General features: G+C 37.2%; 1 protein-coding gene across 1 annotated transcript; it reads right to left on the reverse strand.

The window, feature by feature from the left end:
• Positions 1-5,574: 5,574 nt before the first annotated feature.
• LOC109118352 (cAMP and cAMP-inhibited cGMP 3',5'-cyclic phosphodiesterase 10A-like) lies at positions 5,575-6,154 on the reverse strand. Its single transcript, XM_033763176.1, has one exon. The coding sequence runs from the start codon at positions 6,070-6,072 to the stop codon at positions 5,575-5,577; it is 498 nt and encodes a 165-aa protein (XP_033619067.1). The 5' UTR covers positions 6,073-6,154.
• Between the last annotated feature and the right edge of the window lie 5,519 nt (positions 6,155-11,673).

Below are 11,673 nucleotides of genomic sequence, written 5' to 3' on the forward strand. Positions count from 1 at the left end.
TTTTTTTTTTTTTTTTTTTTTTTTTTTTTTTGGTACCAGGGATCAAACTCGGGTCCTTGCACTTGAAAGGCGATAAATTTTAAATATTTGTATCCTATTTTATCTATTTTTTCATTTTTAGAATACATTTACAGCCATTCTTCAGTTTGATTCATTGCCCATAGTCTATGGCACACAAGTAAATTCTTTCCAGTGATGAAAGCTGATTCTAGACGTGTTGTCCTGGGAAACTGACACAAAAATTCAATATTTATTTGAGTATAATAACAAAAATAATATCATTCCCAGTTTTCCAAAGGAAAGGTGAGAATGAGATGTTGATCAAGTAAAACAGTTTTTCACTTACTGCAGTAGAGCATACCACATTTTTGATGGGCAATTAACAGTGTCTTACAAATGGAGTTTAAAGCTAGTATTTTTAAGATTCCAGGACTTCTTCGATTGTGACACAAGGGAAATCTTTCCATGCAGGATTGAATTGCAATTGGGTAAAATTCTCAACGGAAGACTTTAGAAACTTACTGAGTAGGTTTTGATACACAAGTGGGCTTGACCATCTGAATGATACATTGTCTCAAGAAAGGGGTTGTATGAAAACTTTACTGGTGGGTTAAGTGAGTTATCTTTGGAGTTCTAGAAACAAACATTACAGTTATATATTTCTTTACAGCATCATTTTTCTGAGTAAGAATTCCTCGGAACAAATTTTACAGTCTTGTAATGTTGGTTTATTCCTGAGAGCTGAATCCTGGGGCCCCAAAGGTATCAGTTCTCAGTATTTGGAAATTATAACCAACATCACTGGCTATGCACAACAGAAACAGGATAACAAAATAAAGATATTCTCTCATGAAAATGTAAGAAAATCATATATTCTTATGTTACAGAAAAAAGAGTAGAAACAAGACAGTTGCCAGGTAAGCACATTCTTATACTGTCTCAGAATCATTCTATTTGGGAAAGTACAATATGAATCACTTGAACAATCTCTGTCAAATATATACTGCAAGTTATTTTTACCTTCTGAATTTTGGAGAGACATTTTAATGATGAACAATGACATTTATATTGGGCATTGTATCTGTGGTCCTCACTTTGTCAAACTGAATTATTAGACAAAACCAAAATGTGAACCTAGGAAATCTAAGACATTTCCAAGTATTCAAGTTTGAATGGAAGTTTTGAGCATTAATGTGACTAAAAGGCCACATGGAGCCTACATCAAAGAATCAGCTGGGTGTTAAAATAAGTATCCATGGAGTTGGAGTATTTTTAGAATCCATTGTGCATAAGCAATAAAGATTCATGAAATAAAATGGCATTTGGTACTCTAACAATGTGTATAAAGTTATTTTCTTCAAACACTCCTTGTATTTAAACTGCTTATGAATACTTCTTCTCCCTCTTTTTTTTAATCTTATCTTCCATCACCTCTTCCCTTTTAATTTCCTTTCCTTTCTCCCTACCACTAGATAATTCCCCAGATCATCCAGCTCCTGACCAAGGGCCACAGAAGGACATGAAGATGAATGAATCCAAACTGTATACAAAAGTATCTCATGTTCTTTTTAATTCATTTAGGGATTATAAATTTATTAAATGTAGTAATGAAAACAACTCCACAATGAACAGATGTTCCTTTCCAGGTAAGCTTTCATAATGTCTTTCCAGTGGGACCCTTTGCATTTATTTATCATGAAATAACACAAATAGTTTGTTCTACGATTTCTACTTCAATAGACTTTTAGAACTGGCTCAAAGCTAACTATCTTTGTAAACTGTCAATGTGTATTTCCATTACAGGTTGCCTTGGACATTTAATGATATTTAATGATATAGCAAATTCTTTATCAAAACCTTCAGAAATGAGCTCAATTTAATAAGTACTTTACACTACTTAATACAGTAAAATCATAGCAGTTGCTTGTAGCGAGCCACGATGTCAGGATCCTGCCAGCAGGTCCTAAACCTGAAAGGATGAGGACAGAGAGACGGGAGGCACTTTTCTTCTCATGGCACTACTGCACTGCTTTATTACTGAACCTCTCCTTTTATACTCTCCAGCTGCCAGCTGCAAGAGAGTGCTGCCCACACATTCCAGAAGAAAACCATTAAACCGTTAAATTTTCTAGGCAACAGGTCAGACCATCAGTTGAACTAGCCCATTACTATGGGCGATGGCACGTCCACACTGCTCGGGTGAATCACAGGTCAATATGGCTGTGCTCATGTCACGCTCTTTTTACAATGCTCTCCATAATTCCCCCATTTCTCTTATGTCAGTGAGCCTCTGCAGAGGGCGCCAGATATATGCCAATGAGCTCCTGTCTTAGGTGGCAGGGATGTCCTTTCTCCTTTCTTGTCATCAGCGAACAGGGCTTATGGCCCTCTTGCCTGTCTTAGGTTGGTAGAAAAGATGCCCTGACCTTACCCGTCTCTGGATACTCCACAGAGAGGGAATTATGTACGGCGGGCTTGTGCCAAATAAATGGCCACCCAGGATGCATCATCCTTTACTGAAGCTTGTACAGCCATAGCAAGTTGTTCATGATGAAACAAAAGATTGATACATTCTTGTCGTCTTGCTATACATATAATAATTACAAATACAAAGAGTTACAATGATCATCAATACAGGAGTGAATATTACAGAAAAATACTGTTTAGCAGTAGTACTGAAATGTTGGTTTGAGGAAAACGTGAATCTGTTTACCAAAGTCCTACAGACAAGCTTAAGTCCATGGAATATTCAAGTGACCAGTCTAAAAACTTTTGAGATATCTCATTAAATCACCAGTCCCATTAAATCCTTGTTCTGGATAATAAAGTTTCCACTTGTGCACCAAGACACATCCTGGAATTTTCTTTGCTGCTTCAGTGTTGGGGTCCCAATCCAGTCTCCTCAGCGGAAACCCAGCTTCAAGCTGTTCAGGGATATTATCATAAACAATATGCTGGAAAACCGGCATGGTCAAACAGTATGAATACTTTTGTATACCAGAAAAGTAGCAATAATATGAATTCTTACATCCTGTAATGTAGCTTTGTATTAACAGGATCCTCCCCCCTTTCTTTTTTTTTTTTAACAGAAAATACTACATTTTGAAGATATATGGAGAGCACAGCCATATTGACCTGTGATTCACCCGAGCAGTGTGGACGGGTCATCGCCCATAGTAATGGGCTAGTTCAACTGATGGTCTGATCTGTTGCCTAGAAAATGTAACGGTTTAACGGTTTTCTTCCGGAATGTGTGGGTGGCACTCTCTTGCATCTGGCAGCTGGAGAGTATAAAAGGAGAGGTTCGGTAATAAAGCAGTGCAGCAAGTACCATGAGAAGAAAAGTGCCTCCCATCTCTCTGTCCTCGTCCTTTCAGGTTTAGGACCTGCTGGCAGGATCCTGGCCTCGTGGCTCATGGCAAAGATAACCATCAGAAACATGCTACAATAACATATTTATAATTCAGACCTTTGATGATAACCAATTAAACATTTTTAAAAACATTTTTAACAAAGCATATCTTTTTATATGGCTATGAAAATTATTTTGGTGGCTCCCATTAGTGAACAAAGATCAGAATAAATTTTCTGAGCAGCTGCTTCTTTATTTACCAACAAGAGCGTATCCAAACTTAAAGGTTATATTTAATTATTTTTTAAATTTTTTATTTGATCCTATAAAGCCAGGTTGTAGAAATCAACAATCCACTTGCATTTGATGTCATTCTGATCAAAAATATACAAACATCTTTGAACATTTAAGACAGACAAGCATATAAGACAACTTTAACGAGTGCACTCAGATGGTTTTGGCCAATTGAACTATAAATTCTTTTTGTTATGACTAGTCAAAATTTTTGCAGATCAAAATTAACAGAGATCTCTTGTAGAATTAGGGTTAAGGGAATGAGTACTCTTCTTGACTGTAATCCATTATGTAGAGAATTCTGAAAGAGTGAACACAACACGAGCCTCTATTGATATTTTCCATTTGGCCAATTTATCTAACTAAAACAAGTCAATACAGCCAATCCCCCATATCTGAGCAATAGCCCATGGAAGGGCAGGAAGAATTAGCTCTTAGGAGGAGCCTTCACAATCTTCATCTTCAAGGGATTAACAGAGTCTGTAACAACATCCCATGAAGTAACACCGGAGGATTGTCTTTGATCCTTTTCACGGCTTGCGTTAATCTGTTTGATAAAATGCTCTGGGATCCACCGCGGTTGATCAGTATCCTGCGGAAAGACACAAGCAAAACCCCTTCCCCAACTGGGGGTGCATAGCCAATTTGGGCTTGCATGCTTTCGAATAGCCCTTCTCTCATAAGCATGTCACAATTTGCCATGGCAGCTGCGGCATTAGCATTGTGGATGGCAGCTGCCTTGCATTGCTCGGAGTAATAGGATTTCCACAGGAGGAAATCTCCCCCTGAAAGAACTGCGCGGCAGACCACAATCCAGTCACTTGGTGTTAGCCAGGATCCAGCAATGGAGTCCAGGATAGCACAAGTGAAAGGAGCTGCAGTGCCATACTGATTTACAGCAGTTTTTAATTCTTTCACCAATTTAAACTCAAGAGGGTGATGTTCTCTAATTGGCCCTTGGGGTCCCTCTACTTGAACGACCGGAAATAGTCTAAAGACTTCCTCCCCTTGTGCTGCGGTGTGTTTGAGAGCCTCTTGCAAAGGAGATGCTATACCTTGAGAGCCTTCAGATGTTGTGAGGTCTTTACCATTAGGCTCATTGGTAGGCCTGGCCTCTGAAGCATGAAGAGACGCAACTCTACTCGAGAGGCATGAAATCTGCTGCCTCAGCTGAAGTTCCTCACTGAGCTCCTGATTAATAGTATGTAACTGAGCCAGGTTTGCCTCCCTCTGAGTGGGGGGCAGAGCAGAAGGCGGTGGATGCTCAAGTGTTTTCTGAAAAGCCTCAAAACTGGGGTATAGGGCTGTGGGGGGTCCTCTGGAATCTGGAGGCTTGGGGGGCTCAAGTGAAAGAGGACATTCTCTAACGTCTTTTTCTGGACCAGATTCAGGGGGCTCTGAAGTCTGAGAGTGCTCCTCTCTAATTTGTTCTAACCCTTCATGCACCTCGTCTAAGGCTTCCAAGGTTTCCTTTTTGGTTGGGGTCCTGAGAGCTGTGTTTAACAAAGCCCAATAAAAAGGAGTACCTTCTGGAAAATGAGCAGGCTCAGCCACAAGGGCTTTATTCAACTGTTTTCCAACTCTCTCCCATACTTCAGCGTTTATTTCTGCCTCATCACACAGCCATGGACAAACTATGTCCAGAATCTTAACAAAGGCCTCTATTGTGCCCTCTCAACTGTTACTCCTTGTGCCTTCAATAGGCTCTGAATTGAATTTGCTAGATAATTTCTGGATTCTGATTGTCCCATAATTAACAATTTCTCACTTATAAAATCTTTCTAATTTAAAATCTTCCCACGGACTTGACACCCTCTACCTTCTTTCACGAAGTGAACGGTAGACTTACTGCGAAGATCAGGCGCAGTGGTCAGTCCTCCGGAGCACCATCGCTGCCTTCGACCTGGGTCCGGGATTATGTATCCTCATCAACTTTCAGGTCCCTGTTCGGGCGCCACTTGACCAGCGATTCCTTTCTTAATGGAAAATCTTATCTCTTTGGTCTTCTTAAAGACGGGTTTTCCTTCTTTTTCCTCTCCAATATCAAAAAGGTCTGAATACAACTCCTTGTTCTTATGGTCTACCTGGAAAAGTGCACAACGATCGGCATTCACCAGGTTTTTTGCATATATCATTATGTGTTCAAGTAGGGAATCTATAGCGACTATGTTATCAAAATATGTTTTTGATACATCTAGTAGAAAGTCATTCAGTTCAGCCTGTTTGGCAAGACCTCTGCCTACCTGCACCTGATGTATTGCTACTGAAGCCCAGGCAAGATTTACTGTTGCAACCTCCTGATGACTGAGGCAGAAGGCTTCCTTGCCCCAGTGCCAGTACAGCTCGAGAATGCCAATCAAATCACCAATAACAGTGATAATTGGCAAGCTCTGATTCCAGTCCAGTACCTCTTGGAAAAATCTCATCCCCAAGGATGTCTTTTACAAGCAATGTTTTCCTGGACTTGGCCACGTAAGCAGAGATAGTAGTGCCCTGGGTTATGGGCCCCACAGGGATAATCCTGGATTTTCCTTCCTTAGGCTGACAGAGGACAGTGGAGCAGCCGACACACAGCACTACCATCTGTGCATGGCTAAAGGCCGTGGTGATTTTATAGCATCCTGGGCACTTCACATCCATGAAGTAGGAATTGGGGCTCTGCACCAGACACTTCTTCTTGTGCTTCCTCTTCTCCTCCTCTGGAGAGGGGTGAAGGAGATCTTTTGCGAGCTAAGAGGGACCAAAAAGGAGAGATTCAGAGATGCTCGGCATGGAGAATCGCCCACGGCCATCTTAGCTCTACTTCAATAGACTTTTAGAACTGGCTCAAAGCTATCTTTGTAAAGTGTCAATGTGTCTTTCCATTACAGGTGGCCTCGGACATTTAATGATATTTAAATGATATAGGAAATTCTTTATCAAAACCTTCAGAAATGAGCTCAATTTAATAAGTACTTTACACTACTTAATACAGTAAAATCATAGCAGTTGCTATTTATTTATTTATTTATTTTGGGGTTTTTTTTAGACAAGGTCTTACTATGTAGTTCAGACTGTTCCGGAACTCACTGTGTATCCTAGGCTGGTCTCAAATTGACAGCGATCCTCCTGCCTCAGCCTCCCAAGTGCTGGGAATACAGGTGTGCACAACCATGCCTGGCTCATAGCAGTTACTTTAAAGCCCTTTACTTGGGTTTTATTTGATCTGTGGGTACAGGTAATTTTTAAACAAAAATGCTTGTAGAAAAAAAGAAAAGAAATATATGATAGATCTAAGACCGTTTATTCAATTATTACTTAATATTTAATTTATGATTTAAATGGAACATCCTGATCATTAGACAACCTCCCTTGTGCCATTGTTATGAGTACAAAATTAGAAATTAGTTCTTGCCACAGAAACTGGTGTTTCATAGTTACTTGGGTGAGGACTTGGTGGTTCAAATAGTTCTTGGATGTTAAATGTTAGCACTGTGATCCATTGCTGCTGTTCTCTGAAAATACTGAAGTTTATTACTTGCATATTACCCTGTATTTATAATAACCCATATTAGAGTGCAATTATGCACATATTTTTTTTCTTTCAGAAATGATTACATGAAGGACCCATTAAATGTTCTCAAATAAACAATCTTTTATTTTATCTTATTTTAAAGGTTTTATTAGTATATATTTGCAGTACATAATGATTGCATTCATCGCATTGGCAGTATGCAATATTTACTTGATTGTGGGGAGTTGGTACATGGTATATAACATATCTCAACTTTTTACGCCCCCATCTTCCTTCCCTTCCCTTGTCCTACTATTGCTCATATCATCCAATCGCTGGCTCTTAGATACGGCACTTGATTTACTACTACCTTAGGGCAAGGCCCTGACAATCAGTGTAAGACCCTAATGTATGAAGCATATCAACAGACCAGTATTGGTTACAACCAAATAATACCAGGACACAAAATTGTTGAAAGGACTAAAGATTAAACTTTTAAATGAAAAATATACAAGGCACATCAGAGTCTTAGAGACATGGTCCTATCAGCATGGACAAATCAGTCAGTTTTGGATGAATATAAAGTTGATAGTGAATTTTTTTTTGTATTTTTTGTATTTTTGATTGTATTATTTTTGCTTCACAGATGTCAAAAAGTATACAGCATAAGTGCTTCAGAAAAAAAGACACTTAAAACACAAGGTATTATTTTGTTTTAAAAGGATTAAAATAATACTTTCAAAAATAGATGTTTCTAAATATATGTTCAAAATTTCAAACATCTGTGATATATCTATATAATCAAACATAGTAATCAGGAAAATGAATATTCTTACAGGTTCAAGCAAATCATTCCTAAGTGTGCTGCACTTAACAGTATAGAATGAAACCATTAGGTTGCTTCCATTTCTGTCTGGTTACCATGTGCATTAAAGAAAGAAAATGCTGTATAATTGAGGAAAGTGGAACATAGTGCAGCACAAAATTTCCAGTTCATATTCTTAAAATTTTACACCAATCAGCTACGTTAAAAAAAAACCAAAAAACTAGGATCACATTTGTCTGTAAAAGGCCACCAATTAAATGTAATAATATAAGAATTATCCGATGTTTCTAATTACTTTCAACAGTTCCCCCATATCCATCATTTCACTTTCTAAAGCACCCAATTGTGCTTCAAAACTATTCAACAGAAACTTTCAGAAATAAATAATTCATCAGTTTTAAATTGTGCTGTTTTGAGTAGCATGATGAAGCCCTGCACCATCTTGCCCCATCTGGCCAGGGATGATGTGAGTCATCCCTTTCTAATCTCTCCACCTGACTATTTGCCACTCAGTAGCACTCTGGCTTGTCAGATCTACCACTAAGGTACTGAGCTGTGTGTTCAGGTAACCATTACTTTACTTCATAATGGCTTCAAAGCACACAAACAGCAATGCTGTACTCTGCTTCCTTTATGTAAAAAAGGTGAAACACACTGTCTTAATAAGTACAGCCATTAATCTTATCTGGCAATTGGACTGGATTAAGAGAGTCCTGGGGTGGTAATTGACCCATGGGATTACTTATCAGTGGGTTAGTCCACGTCTGGTTACAGGTGAATGTGCTGGAGAAGTTGAACCCACATAGAGGCCCATCATTGGGACCTCTGATGATGGTTTGGGACAGTGTATCTCCTGGTGTTCTGCTTCTAGATCGTCATGAAATAAGCAGCTTTCTCCATCATACCCTTACCCCATAATGTTCTTACCTGAAAGCTGGTTGATCAGGGACTGAAATTTCTGAAAAATAAGCCACTCCTCAAAATTATGGGTTTCAGGTAGTTCATTATAATGACAGGAAAGATAATTAATATGATCAGAAAAAAATTGAATGCAAACATTGCTAAGATATATGGTAGGCTATTGCTACTTTCATTGTGCTTAATTTATAAACATTATTATAGATTTGAATGTATAAGAAAAAAACAGCATATATATCTTGGTAATATCCATGGATTGAAACATCCACAGTGGGTTTTGCAACATATCTTCTGCAGAAAAGAGGTAATTACTCTATTTAATTTGCAAAGAGAATAAATGTTATAATCAGATTTGAATCTAACTGCACAAGGAAGGAAAATATAAAGTAGCAAATTAATAGGCAATTCTAATATTAAATGACATACACTTACGTATATGGTTCATAAAATTTCAGCACATTCAGTCTTTGGAAGATAATGTACTAGTTTTGTAAGTCTATTATAAAAATGGTCATGTCAACTTTGGCAAATTACAATCAACTTAATTGCAGTCTATATTTTTATTTCAGGGTTAACTATGAGTGAAAACTACAGAATGATAATAAGACTAGAGTCTGAGCCTCCATTATATAAAAAGTAACATATTTTCACCTTATTTTTTTTTCAAGGTAGGTGGTAGAACCACTGAGCTAAATCCCTGGCCCTCGCCTTCTTTTTTCTAGTTTTAAAATAAACCTAAAATCAAAGATCTTTTAATTGGTCCCCATCAATTAAATATAGAAAAGGGAAGTCAGAAATCTGTTCCCAAAAATGAGTTTCATAAAAATTTTACTTTAGAATAACATACTCTGAAATCATTTTGAGAGGAGTGCTATGAAAATTTTCTTCTGAGATATATCAGTCTTAGAGGCTTTGATTCCAGACACTAATACAGATCTTGAATCAGATTCAAGAGCATCTATTAAATTTTCTCCTAGAGAAATTCAAAGTGCTAAGTATACCGATGAGATAAAACCACTTAAAAAATATGGTCCCCACACAATGTCCTCTATGCCTCTTTGAAACATGCTTTCTTGATAAGTTTGGGAATTACAACATTGGGTAGAAAATTTTATATAAGAATTTTTATGCATACTGAATAGACAAGTGTATTTTGACTTGCTGTAACAGAGTTGCTCACTATTTAATTAATTTCAATACCTGTGGTTTACAATTGGGAGATTCCTTTTATCCTATTCATCCCTGAAGGCCAGCGGACTAATATATCTCATATTAATGAAGTTAGTGTTTTCTAGGAAGCTTAGGAATATTCTTAGACTATAAAATGTAAAGCCAAGCCTCAGTAAAATTACTTTTCACAGCACATATATTTTCCCCTGACATAATATACAAAATTGAATAAAGGCATGCATTAATTCCATGAAAAAATATAAAGTGATTTTCAAACAAATGGTCATATCTTTTTATATCACATTTTTCAGGTTTTCAAAGATGTGTAAGAACAGTTAACACTTAGTTACTGTGTGTCCAACACTCTTCTAAATGCTGTATGTTTAGACCACCACGCACACCTGTCCAGAGCTCTGTGTGGGAAAGGTACCTGACATGTCCTTGTTTTTATGAAGGAGGAGCCAAGGTACTGGAAAGTAGGAAAGTTTAAAAATTTTGTAGAGCTGCAATTAACAGACTTATTATCTGAACATGAGATGAGTCAGTCAAGCTTTAGGACCACTCCTCCTAATCAATACAGTGTACTTACTGTTCTGTAAAATATTAATTGTCCTTTGATCAACACTAGTGCTGGAACTATCTAAAGAGGTTTTTGAAGTAGTCATGCATTTCATCCACACAATAGTCTGTGATTTCACTATGAGTAGGTCTCCAGCAGCATTGTAAACGTAGAGAGGTTGACTGGCCTACACCCTCCTTGTTCCTTTACATTTTTTCTGGGTGTTCAAACATTTCCCTAAAATCCTAGCTCTTTTTCTGTAACTATCACCTTGCTCTTAGGCCATTGCCAATGAATCTTTCTGGGTCAAACTTCAAAAAATGCTAATGTGTTCTGTTCTACTTATTTAGTTTTCAACATAATTAAATTGTTTAAAAAAATCATATATTTATGAAAGTAATCATTTTCTATAAAATCCAGTTATCACTAACCTTTAATTTCAGCAAATGGTTTCAATTAAAAATCAAAATACAATGAACTCAGTATGGTTTATTCTCTGCTGGGCCTACATGAATAGACCCCCAGAGGGGAAGAGAAGTAGCTAATGTCACATTTCTTGAAATATGAATTTAATATTTCCACACTATGATGATGAGTTGTATATGAGACATACAGGTGCTTTAAAAGCCCTAACATAAATTCAAGATAACTTTCAGAAGCATGAATTTTACTAGGTATCAGCTTTGTAAAATAAATTTTATTTTAAAAAGTGGCAGCCTGAAATAACGTATAATATTCCCATGGATTTTTAAGGGATAAAACAAAGACTTGAGAGTAATTTTATGTTTTCATAAGGACTTTAGGACTACCGTTTGAGGATTACTTGATCAAGAATCCATGGAAAATGATAAGATTATATTGTAAATGCTGACTCAATGAACGATACTCAAATCCTGACAGCTTAATAAGTAACTACCTTCAGTCTCACTTTAAAGATTCTATCAAATTCGGTAGAAAAAAGGAGAAATGATCTCATGCCATCATATTGATCTTTGGCAGGGAAATTATATATATATATATATATATACATATACATATACATATACATATACATATACATA

This window comes from Fukomys damarensis, unplaced genomic scaffold (genome assembly GCF_012274545.1).
Source record: "Fukomys damarensis isolate Sample0158 unplaced genomic scaffold, DMR_v1.0_HiC HiC_scaffold_14, whole genome shotgun sequence".
Lineage (NCBI taxonomy): Eukaryota > Metazoa > Chordata > Mammalia > Rodentia > Bathyergidae > Fukomys > Fukomys damarensis.

What these genes read in the sequence shown, in the direction of transcription:
- LOC109118352 (XM_033763176.1), bottom strand. Translation starts at nt 6,072, where the DNA reads ATGAGATTTTTCCAAGAGGTACTGGACTGGAATCAGAGCTTGCCAATT.